At 42.7% G+C, this 13,024-nt stretch overlaps 1 protein-coding gene across 1 annotated transcript; it reads right to left on the bottom strand.

Annotated features, from left to right (window-relative positions):
* Nucleotides 1-5,778: 5,778 nt before the first annotated feature.
* Nucleotides 5,779-12,824, bottom strand: LOC128302911 (uncharacterized). The gene is made up of 4 exons (XM_053039760.1): nt 12,788-12,824; nt 8,301-8,414; nt 7,935-8,201; nt 5,779-5,810 (listed from the first exon to the last, which is right to left on the bottom strand). The coding sequence occupies exons 1-4, from the start codon at nt 12,822-12,824 to the stop codon at nt 5,779-5,781; spliced, it is 450 nt and encodes a 149-aa protein (XP_052895720.1).
* Nucleotides 12,825-13,024: the final 200 nt, after the last annotated feature.

Raw genomic sequence — 13,024 nt, 5'->3', positions numbered from 1 at the left:
GAAGAAATTTTCAATACGATCCGTCTTCAAGTGTTCGAGAAGTTATGAATATTGATTTGCAAAATGAAATACATTTTAACTTTGATCATGTCTTAGTAATGATAACTCTCTCGATTCTCTCGAACAAAACTATATTCGTCACATTAACCCCAAAAACGTTACCACCAGCTTGACGTGAGACGATCAAACGATTGAGCATGTTATAAATTGGAAGAAAGTAAACTAAATATCTCAACCAATCGCGATACTGCGCGCAAGCGCCGTTTTCCCGCCACGAGTTACTAAATCCAACACCGGGCCACTTATGTTTTAGTGCACTTAATCGTAACACAAAAAACAACATTGATTTAATTGAAACAATCTAGTTGGCTTTACCGGTGACACGCATTGTAAGGCGGTCGGGAGGGATCGTTATGAAACGTTTCATTTTTACGCATCTTACCGATTGTGCACAGACACACTTGGCCCCTCGCGAATGCTTCCCAACCAGACGGGAAAGGGTTCGTTTTTTTTGTTGTTGAATTTTTCACATCTGCACCCAGTTTCGTTCCTCTCCGCGCATGGATTCGGAAATTCCGGTGCACCGCAGCCAATCTGCTTGATATGAAGTCTTTCCCGATTTCATTTAACCATTTTTTCATTTCACTACCGTTTTTCCGTTTTTTTCTTCATTTTCCCCACACACTAAGGATGGCGCTAGTGGTCGCGCGACGGGTCGATGCTTTTTAAACGCGCATTAATTGTTTTGATTTTCCTGCCATCTGCGGCGTGAAAACAGAGAGAAAGAAAACACACACACACACACACACAACTACGGAACAGGACAGACGGAACCGTTTTAATGGTTTGGAGTCATGTGCAAAAGGAGGAGAAAAATTAATTGAAATTGTACGAAACAGAAGCAAAAAAATCGAAACCCATTCCCGGCCGGAGCACTGGTGCAGCATCTTCAAATTTCGTTGGCAAAAAAATAAAAAAAAAAACTACAAAATGAGTCTGTCCGTTGGGCTTTTGCAAAGCTCGTTTGGGGTGGTCCCGCGCGGGAAGATCGTGCAGGTGCATTATCGAAATTAAATTTGAGGTCAGACACGATCACTTTCTCTGCCGCGCACTTCCGATGGTGCCGTTATGGGTTTCTCTAGCCCCAAAAAGCACGGTGCGCGCAGTATGTTGGGTTGCATATGTGGAGTTTTTTTTTGGTGGCTGTTTGGGGTGGTCCGGTAAAGAGAGTGTTCCGAGAGGGAGTTAATTATGAGAAGGCGAAAAAAAACGCAGCTAATGGTAAAACTATTGCCACGTGTGGTGATCTGGCGGGTTCAAAATGGAGGAAAAGAACAAAAAAAAAACACTCAACGGATCTATAAAGCAGGGGCGAGCTTTGCGTTCACCCGTGCAGGGAAATAAAATTATTCGTAAAAATGGAAAACCCACAGGGACGAGTTTGGACGAGTACTAAACCAGCCGCAGGTTTACTGATTTAATTAATTAACACGTTTTGCGTACACTTTTGTTTGAAGATCGTAAGCGATCTTTGAGTATAATACAAGGGCAGAATCATAAAGTTTGGTCTGTCTGATTGTGATTCGTACAACTCGAATGATGGGCTGAAGAAAGTGAAGCATACATCATTACCAGTAGAACTGCCGGACCGGTCATTTTGATTGGATTTTTTAAAAAATGGGTGGATTAATCTCTTCCTTAACTGATGCATCACAATCACCTATCTATTCTGTTGAACGATCTTCAAGGAAATTTAATCAAAATCCAGGTTTATTGATTTTTTTTTAAATCGCTTCAATAACAAAACCGCTTAACACGTTTGGTAGTTCTAGTGTTAAAAAGTTAAAATGAAGGTGCTGGAAATAAGCATGCATTACAGACTGATCAAATGCCTTGGGTGAAATTCTACAACAAATTATATGTTTCTTTCTTACGCTATTGATCGTTAGAAATTACGATCATCTCTAATTGTTTGATGCAATTTCGAATCCCAACACAGCTACACTCAATTAATACCAAGCTGTAATTAACATTATTTTGGTGTGCGTGTTAATTAAATAATGCATGCCCAAGGGTTGCAAGCGAACTGCCCTTGAGTGTCCATTTCGGCTACAGAGTTTTCGATGATTATGAGTGTGACATCCCAATCGAAAACAGCAATCAAAGCCACACCGAAAACCACTCCTAGCTTTCACTTGCCAACCATAATGTCCTGACGGCAATCAATTACTGCAATCATAATAATTAGACAAAACCAACGGGTGCGGATGTTTCACCTTTCATCACTGCGTGCAGATGGAACTACGTCTTAAAAGAAAAAAATAAACACACACACCAAACCTTACTCTACCTTCTTGCGAACTTGCAGGGCGCTGCGGCTGAGCGTGGCCGTAGTCGGATCAATAATTTGGAGCAAGGAAATAATTTCTGCCAAGCCACGGTTAATGATGTGTGTGATCTTTCGTGCGCTTTCATTTTCACCAGCGCACTCGGCGGAAGATGCACGACTGTTCCGATCTTGAACGGTTTCGTTTGCGTAGAAAATTTCAACACCCAGGCCGGTCACTTTCTACCACGCGTGCAGCGTGCGTTTACGTGTGTGTATGTATAAAAGAGAGTCGATTTGATTGTTGCATCGTTTATTGCTTTGCTATTTTGTTTGAAGCATCAACAGTCAACAGCAGGAAATTCCCAATCATCAAACACAAACAGACACCTCGCATCACAATACGAGAAGTCAAAACACTTGGCCCGAGTGCGACAAGCAAAACGGTGAAGAACCATTATGGAAGGGACCGCGGAAATGCTTGTGGATGCTCAATGCAACGTGAAGCCGTTTTCGTCGTCAACCCGCCGTGACGAAGATGTCGATCAACATCTCCGGATAAGCTTCGTCTCCGGGGGTATTTATGATGTGCGTGTGTGTGTACAATGTGTTTTTCCTTTCCACTGTGAATTCTCCAAAGTGTGCTCCAAAACGGCCGTAAAGATTTGCCCGCAAAGATGCCCACGAGAGTTCTTGGTGAATGAGGTTAGGGAATGCCGGAGGCGATCCCATCTCATTAGAGGCTTCTGATCGATGCCAATCAAAACAGTGGTTGTTAAGGGTGGACTATAGGGATGGTTGTGAAGAGATTAGCAACAACCAGCTCAAACGAATGCAATGTTTCAGGTCACTAAGTCTTCAATGGTCTTAAGGTATTCTGAGGAATATATTGGATGAACTTTGAACTTTATGAACTTTGAATGGGATTTAACGTTTTCTTCGTCAAGGTTTCTCATATTTAAGATGTCAAATTGGCCACATTTAACAATAACATACTAGAACAGTAGCACCACACTAAATATATAAAGCTCGCTCATTATTGTTACAGGCATTTAAATTAAATAAATCTCGCCCCAATCCGACCTCAAGGTCTGAAGAAATAATTTCTCATTTTCTTTACACACTTTCTCATTTTTTCTCCAAGGAAATTTTGTGACCCTTGGTGTTTTGCCGCAAACCTGATCGTTTATGCATTAATGCAACATTTTGTTTATGATTTTACCCATAATAATTACCCGTACCTTAATGGAAGAGGTTAAAAATGAAAGAAATGCATTTATACTTTGTATTTATTTTTTATCATTACAGTTCACAGCTTGAGGGCCCCATTACCGGCAGGTAATGAGGGAAATAAATGATAAAATAAATAAATCATTAATAATTCGTTAAACAATTCGTCGGGAAATTAAATCCAGCAGCCGCAGTGGCATCGCTAAGTGTGAGGAATCACGATGCACGACCGTCCCAAACCGTGCGATGTTTTTGTATCGCGATCGCGATGTTGTAAATTATCTCGCCGCATGTTGCGCATGTGAATATGTGTTGGCAAGATGGCGCCTTCTTCAATGTACACTGACCAAGGTTTTTCGCAAGAGGTCGTCTAGGAGGCTGCGAAATATTGTTTTTTTTTAAATCTGCAATGAGGAAAGCAACTCATCACTTCCTGGGCAAAAAGCATGCGAGAGCAAGAAGATCCATTTGAGCTTCCTTTAATTTTTCCTTCCTCTTCTTTATCAGCAAAAGCTAATAATGCAGGCTTGCAGCATGAATAAGTAGCATCAGAAGTAAGAAAAAATAAAAAAGGAATTGAACAAAAAAGCACACGCAGTGCACGAAAACCCCGGCTTTGGCCCAATTACATTGACATGATTTTTGGCAATGCCTCGTGCATCTCGATCTCCCGGCCAGCCATTAAACGTGGCCTACACGCCAAAGTTCAACCGATTGAGGCTTCCAGTCACTGTTTGCCGCCAAACCAACCGCCAACTTCATTTCAATTGCCTCCCTTGGCCCGGCTGGCCGTGCGGTTGTCGTAGCGGATCGGCTGCGAGGGCGTCTTGTGTGCGATGTTTTTTTTTCTTCTTTCTTGTTTCCTTTGCATCGCCCCTTCAGTCTCGGCCTTTCTTTTACTTTCGAGGCTAATGAAATGTTTCCGTTTTGACCGTCATCGGCGAGTCAGTGGGAGGAGGTGGAGTTTAACGGCATCATTTCGGTGGTCACTTCCTGCTGCCGGGATGGATTGAAGTGTTAAGATATGCGCACTCAAACCGCCGGCTAGGGGGCTTGTAAGAATGAACTCCACCGGACCGGGGGTCGTTAGGAAAGGGTACAATTTTCGGGCATACCTTTTACGGACGGCTCTGTAACCCAGTTTCTAGTGAAGCGTCCGTTTGGGAATGTGCTGCTGGATGGCACGAAATGATAGAGAAGCAGCAAATAATGTTCTTGGGCGTGCTTGTACGGTGCCAATTTTCTCCACTGATATTGAATGTGAGATAGAAAGGGGATTTAAATTCACACAATGCGGTGTAACTGGTGGAAGGTTGAGGATCCATTAAAAAAGAACAATCTTGTACATTCTAATAGACCGCGATCAAACCCATTTTGTCACAATTATGAGAAACAACTGAATATTTGTGGTAATTATGCATACCCAACAAACCGAAACCCAGCATGAACATAATTAGCTCCCCACCGTGGGCCCATCCATCTCGTGGCAAACTTCACAAGAAACAAATCCCCAAATAGCGTGACGTATTGCGCAACGTTGGTTTCTTTCGCTTTAAAGTTTTTATTTCCCTTTGCCTCCCGCACATTAAACGGGCCCCTGCAAGAAAACGAGCCGATGCTAAACGATTTGCCTCTACCGGTGGGTCTTAAACGCTGCCAATTAATCACAACATCAACGATAAAAGCCCACCACGTTGTGCGCCACGTGGCTCCCGCAGCGCGCACATGGTTGCGCAAGTCGATGGGCTTTCCCGCGGGCGGAAAACTCCAACCCCATTAGGGTGACACCGCGGGAGCTTTTCCGACCATTTTCTTTTCCAGTTTGTTGGCCAGATGAGTTTGTTTTGGTACGGTTACGATCAATGACTCTTCTGCCCCGGGCCTCACACGTGCCCACATATGCATCGAAGTTTTCTCATCATTACGGGCGCACCGGACGCACGAAACGCCGACGCATGACGAAAATGATACGCGGTTTGCTGATGAAGGCTTAGATTTTGTTTATTGTTTTTTTTGTGTGCCGTATTTTTTCGCTACCCCCCGGTTCGGCGATACACCTAGAAATAAATTAGAAATTTTTGCGCCGCCCGCCCATCCACTTTCCATTTTCTTTGCCCTTTTGCGAGCATCCTTACGCCTCCTGAGCCCTTGTTGGTGGTTGTTCATGGAAGTGGCGTCGGTTCAGGTCTGCATCTGAGTGCGTCAACTGGTGGTAACTGTCTTCAGCAGATGCCCGACTTTTTCACGGTAACTCCTGCGAACGAGCGGGGAAAGCACGGTGGTGATGGATTATTAGGCAAGGCCTTTTTTGTTTACCACACGGCTCATTAGGCAAAACGTGCAGCAGTTTGTGCGTTTCGGTTCGGAATGATGTGTGAAACTTTGTGCGTATTTTCATTTTACTTTCATGATTGATAATACCGATGGATGATCGTGGAAAAATTGATGGTTTACAACAGGCACCGGGGGAAAAACCTTGCAGCTAGTTAATTATGAAAGCATGGTTAAGTATATGATGATCGTTACCGTATGATTGTCCACTGTGAAATTATTGGACAATTTAAATAAAATCCCATTAGAATGTAGATTTAAATCTTATCACGCTATACAGCTGGAAAATATGTTGTGGTTCTAGTATAGTTATGTTAATCGCTAAGATTAAATTGTTTATAGATTATCAACGATAATATGTTCCCGAAAAAAGGTAATACCAAACGTTAGTATAAGAAACAAGTTAAAAAGTTTCCTAGCAAACTGATCTACTAATATACACCATAATCAATTAATAATTTTAAAACGATTTCACGTTTTAAAAACTGGGGATTATTGTAGTGTTTTGGGGTTTGCTGTTGAAGGCTATGATTATAAAGAACGTTTAAAGGCAGTCCGCGAGATACGCGGTTCCTCTTATACGCGGATTCGAAGATACGCCGTTTTGGAGAAAAAATGTGAAAAATTGGTCGAAAATACCTTTTTTTTGTTATATAATCCACTTCTTTCTAACTTATTTTAATGTATGTTTTTTTTTAAATCGCCTGATTCGGTGAATAAATTAGGTGCAGAAAAGGAAGTCGACTATAGTGACTTCGAAGTATAAACGAAATTACACCAGGATTCGACTTACGCGGAAATTCGAGTTACGCGGATTTTACCCGGGTTATAGCGAGCCGCTATAATAGCGTATCTCGGGGAATGCCTGTACATTAAGTTTTTGGAAAATAAACCGAGTTTTATTAATTTCACTCGAGCCGAGATTTTCAGTATTCTCGTTCAGGATCGATAGGATTGACCAAAAAGTCGTTAAGATTCAAATCCGAGGAGCAGGTAGTCCACACATATTAGTCCAGGAAGTTGGTTTATTTATTCTGTTACTTATAACTAGTGGCATCATTTAATGTATAATTCACATTCCATTCGGTTCGCTATTTGTAATTTAGGGGATCTTCCTGTACTTCGAATTGCGTCCAATAAAGAGGGTCTTGAAGCCTCGTATTCCATGCAGGACCATTAAAGAGTAGATCTGTCCTATACGCTGGAGATGTGCGCTCAATGCGAAATGGTTAGACCTAAGTCTAGACATCATTCGAATGAAGACTCGATCACCAAAGATAGCAGGGTACCTTTCAAGGAGACTCCCAGGAAACAGTGATGGAATACAAGAACCTCCAGGAAATCGATTAAGTATTTAGACGAGACTGTCATATGTTTTGATGCGCCGATCTGCAGGAACGTGTAGTGTACATCTCCGTAGACCTCCAATGTAGATTGCTGACCAATAATATGCAACAAATAAAATAACTGTTAAGACGGAAGGCTACGTTTGTGAACTGTCCCTCAAACCGTCATGTACGATGACGATGACATGTTGAATTCAAGAATGCTATTCAATGTTACTGTCTGCACCTGATCATGTGGCTGCTGTAGCACGAATAGTCGTTGTGTTGATTCTTTCGAAAAAACAACAGCTGTCAGAAAAGTCTTCTCCATGTACATTTTAAAGAGAATATCTGTAGATAACATCTGACATCTCTCTAAATACAAAATGGCGCTTAACAAACGCGTATTCGAGCTTTTTGTTCAAGGTGTAAATGCATTCGACGATCAAATGATATGTAAAACTACCCCGCATGGTTAGAATGGTTTGTGTGCAGCAATTAATTTCTAGTCAGGGCTCCATAAACATCAATTCTTATAATAAATTATGACTTTGTTATAGATGTGGTTGTTTTGAAAAAAGGTTGTAACAAGATTTAAAGTTTACAAATAGGATAATGTTAGTCACGAGAAACGGTAACATAAAAAAGTGTATAAATTAAGCACATCTATCTCCAATAAAATGATTAACAAAAGCTTCAAAAGGAGGAAAACCCACACTTACTTGGCTTGGCTCCACACCGATTGGCGCACTCCAGTTTGTACTGATTATGGTAGGTGGTGTGATCCGTTCCACACACCGGATTGTACTGCGACAGGGTAAGACAGTTGGACATGCAACCGTAGAAGGCTCTCGATCTTGGCGCTGGCTTACTGTCAACTTCCGCCGAAAATTCCAACGGACGCGCCTGGACCGGTCGGGCCCTCTCCACCGAATTCTCCGGCCAGTCCGTGTTGGTTTCCAGCGCGAGCGTCGTCGGTCGATTCCGCGCTATTGTAAGAGGATCGGAAACAGTAGATTAAACAGTGGCCAGCTTTCACGATGTGATTATGGACCGAGGGATTTAAGGGTTTTCTCCCGCTGGCTTACCGAATTTCTTGCCCAGCGCGAACGTGTTCGGTGACCGCTGGAGCCACGGACTTTGACGACGAACGCGCCCTGCAATGTCATCGCCAGCGCTGGGCTCAGCAAGGGCTAGCAGAACTGCGGCTGCCGCTGGGAAGGAAATGGAAAACAAGAGCCGAAACACGAATGGCCGAAACGGTGCGATTAGCCATGATTTTCAATGACGCGATGGCGAACGGGAACTGGGCGGTTTGGACGGCGTTTGAATTAGCGTGAGCTGTAATTCGTGGGCACCGTTAGCTTCCCGTGGCGCGCTTTAGAGCATTATTGCATCGGATTATTGCACCGCACACCGGGCTACAGCCCAATAATGATGGGCCCTGTCGGCCTTCCACCACTAGGTCATCATTAGCAATTGGTGGCATTGGTGGCAATACAGCCTGAGCGCAGTGTTCCGGCCGTTGGCAGAAATGGACAGGCCGTGCCAGAAAACCCACGCGGAGGCCAAAGGAAACACTGGCCACAAATAATGATAGCAGTGACGGAATCGAACCCGGCCCCGAAAATCAATCGCGACCGCAAACGGCCGCCATCATCGACTGCCGTCAGTCACCACCGTTGCCCGCGTGACCTCCAATCGAGTAACGCAGAAAGAGGCACGACACAAACGCCGTTTATGACGTTGGAGGTTGGATTTGGACGGCTCGCGGGACATTGACTCAGCATAGGCCGTGACGTCGGTTCCTTGAACTTGGCCGTCGCTTGCAACCGGGAGTTTTGGAGGATTTTTTTCCGCTTGAAAGCACTTTTAATTGGAAAACCGTGGTGGTCAGTCACATTCGTTGAGCTTGACCGAGTGTCGATGGAGTTACTTCACTTTTTTTTGGGCAGAATTCCGTGCCAAAGATGCGAATTTGTTGCGAAAATGCTGCGAAAGGAAGTATCGTTTGTGTGGACCGCTTATTGAGTAACGGAACGCTCGCAAAGCGTTCGCGAAAGGTCAATCGAGGAATCGAGTTTGTTTGGCGAGAGATAGAGAGATAGAAAGAGGGAGAAGGAGGGAGAGAGGTGCGAAATAGTTACGAAATTGACTATAAATTCTGTAGCAAATTAACGGTAGATGACCGGCGAAACAGAAAGCCGATTGATTGCGCAATAAATGCGAGGATTTTAGTGTTAAGAGATAGTGATCAAGGTTGGTACAGTGAAGTAATCATTAAAATAATGCAACTTGCATTAATAATAAAACTTAATAATTTACCCTCTTTCAAATTCCTGAATATTTCACCGTTTAGGAAAATGTCTAGTTACATCGCGGTTTTTTAGGCTTTCTTGTACAAAATTGGCGTCTTTGTACACCTAAACCCGCTCATCAAAGCGTGAAATATGGCATCGGATAGGGTAACATTGGAATGAAGCTTCGATGTTCAGTGTCGGCATGCATTTTTTTTTCCTTTCACGGTAGCTCTCTTACCTCCATATGTAGACGAGCGCCATATTGGCTACGCATGGAAATCTTTTGATGCTTTGCTGCCGATGAAAAATTTCAACTCGATCAGATAATCGGACGAGAGAGAAGAAAAAAAAACACACACACACACCAACACGCGCAACATCTCCGAAAAAGAGAAATCCTGCCACGTGGAAATGATGAGCTTTGGAAGCTTGGCAAGAAAGGTGAAGCAATGGGCAAGAAGATTCGTGCCGGTTCGTTGTAATGTTTTTACTACTTCTACATTCAATCAAACTTCCGAATGTGCCACACACAAATGCACACTGGCCACACTGGCACTGGCTCTATATTGCGTGGTTTGTTTCGCCCTCGCAGAGTGTGCGGGTGGTGGTGGGGCAAAGTGGGCGACGAATTCAATTAGCCTCAAATCAAAAGCAGATCACGTTCGGTAATTATTTGCTAGCGATTACCGACGGTTGTCCATTTTGATGGAAATGTGCAAATTGTAGTGAAAACATGCAAAAAAAAAAAGAAACATCCCACCGCACCATGCACACTCTACTGGCGGAAGCATAATCTTGATGTTTGCTGGTGGAAGATGCTAGATCGCGATGAGTGGTGGAGCAGGTGAGAATGGATGCGGTGTGTTCTAAGCGGTTTAGTGATAAGAAAATAATAGATCATTTCCTTAATTGATACTAAACAAACGCCTCATGGAAGTAGTTTTGAAGTGTCACAATAAATGAAGAACAATCCAGTGATATATGATCATTCAAGTACTTCTTTGAACTACTCTTTGGTTAAGTGATGCTATGGAACCAAAACGCCTGAATGTATGCATCTTTCGTTTGACATAAAAATAATCAATAAAATATTCCCTCAATTGTGATGTCTCTTAAAGTTCCAAAGTACACTTTACTGGATGTCTGTTATTTAGATATTAAATTAAATTATAATATCTCTTTTGTTTTGACATTATTCAAGTTATAGCTTTAGATTCTAGAGAGGTATAGCTTTTTAAAAGAAAAATTAAAATACTATGCGTATGCGTTATAATGAAACGAATTACATTAATTTTTCATACGAGTTCCTCAGTTTCGTATTTTCTAGCTACCCGATAGATACGAAAATAGTGAGATAAATGATTTCGAGGGGTTGTTCAAACACGAACTTGTTTACGAATCATAATCATGACCATTATCATAATAGATCCGGCTTCTGTTATGTCTGTTCCTATCTTGTGATAGGTCAAAGTGCCGAGAACTGTTTAATTGTTTATTGGGAATGTCGATAGACCGATAGATCCCTTCGATACCGAATTGACGATCAATACAAAAATGGACGAGATAGGATTATGGGAAGTGGTCTTGTTCTGGGCCTCAGAACTCCGTGATAGCAGATATCACCGGGAAGTCCAGTAGAAAGGATATCGCGGTAAAAATATTCTCTACATACTCCCTCGATGTTGAAGCTATCTACCAAAAAGGGGAAAAGTACCTGGGCAAGATGGATTGTGTTTTGTGGAAGTGTTTGTCAAGACCAATTCCATCTAATCTTGTTAGCTCATAGAATCAGCGGTTTTAGAGATTACAAATAGATTTATTTTTGAGTGACTCCCTGATGACACTCGGAGTAGATGGACCGATCTTTTTAAAGCAAACTTTAACCAGAGGATCATATCTAATTCCTTCGGGGAAAAAATTGAAAGACAGTTGATATGTAAATCCACTCGGAATTTCTATGCGTGGCGTTAATTCTGCTAAATTAATGTATGGATGTCCGATAGGACTTTGAAGCCTTTTCCTTGAGAAGCTTCCCTCTTATTGGCCTATAGCTAACTTAATTTGTTCATTGTCCATTTTTCTATTATTATGCATTGGTTTTATAGAAATAATCACTAGTAGCTTTGTGGAATAAATGAAGAATCAGCGAACAATTTTCGATACAGTTTCCATCAGCGAAGGACACAATATGCTCATATTGCACACTAAAAACGCAAATTAGACGTGCTTCGTACTCGCTTCATTGTTTGCATCAATGTAGCCTCTGCAGAAGAAACCTCTTCCGATACGTGTATGGTGAAGGTTTTCCATTTACATTACCATACAGCCTTGCACTCGCTGATGAAAACCTTCACAGCAATATGTGTGTGTATCAGAGAGAGAGAATGCATCAAACGAATCATCAGAGAAGCCGCGAATCAATGTACATGACTCATCAAAGGACGCAAACAGTTCGTATCCTTCGGTCGAGGTATCTACCAACCGCGTAGTTCGCAGCGTTGTAGCAGCGTTTCTTTTGTTGTTGCTTGCTCTCGATCCAGCCGCGCACTAGAATGCGAAAAAAAGGCGCGTGGAACGCTTCCGATGCGTTGATACGCGCGAGTGAACGCACGTGTGAGGGAAAGTGTAGTTTAGGCCGTGATTGTGCGAAACAATTGTGATAATGTTTCAAGACGATTAAAGCTACAAGTGCATTGGAAAGTTGAAGAAGCTGCTATTCTGAGCAAAAACTATCAACTAGCAAGCAATTTGATGAGAATTTGCAATTGAAAAGAACTCAATTTAGAGACACATCTGGGTCTTTTAATTTTGGGGCTGTGTAACTGTGTATTTTCAATCAATTTTGAAGTTTAAATATTGCAATAAGTACTGTATTTGTTTGTGAGATGATGGATTCCATTCACCTATTCAAAGCTTGATCCAAATTAAATTGTTTCAATGCACAATTCAATGTCTTCCCAACGGCCTCAAGTCTTTAATTCGTTCACCTCCAAAGGCTTTTGCGCTCATTTTTATCGTTTTTCAACACAAAGCCACCGAAAACTTCCTCTGAACCATTTACAAATTACATTATCGCCACTTGCGCACTTCTCCCGCGTGCGTAATTTTCACAACTTGAGCTTTCCGCGCGCGAACGCTTAAGTCGATCAGCACAGCACAAAGCATGAAACGGCGTTTAACGCGTTGCATACCGAACACGATACACTTCCGCGGTTTTACGACTCATTACTGGCCCCGTTGGTGGTCAGTGTCTTACAGCGGAGGTATTTACTCACCGACCAGTACCACCCAGACCAGCGCCCTCCGTTCCATCCCGTGGTTTTGTGCTTGCGATCTTGCGGAAAACTCGTCTGATACGTCTGGTTTACACGTCACCGTCGCACCGTCCGGACGTTGTTTTCAAAGGCAGCCTCGAACGCTGGCCGGAACGCTGTGTCGAATCGCCAATTTAACCACACTTGCGCCAACTCACTCTCAACCTTTGCTGTGTGTGGACGCTGCTAGTTCCGGTT

This window comes from Anopheles moucheti, chromosome 3, assembly GCF_943734755.1.
Source record: "Anopheles moucheti chromosome 3, idAnoMoucSN_F20_07, whole genome shotgun sequence".
NCBI lineage: Eukaryota > Metazoa > Arthropoda > Insecta > Diptera > Culicidae > Anopheles > Anopheles moucheti.
Note: the sequence above shows the minus strand (reverse complement) of the source record. Positions and strands in the feature narration are given on the sequence as shown.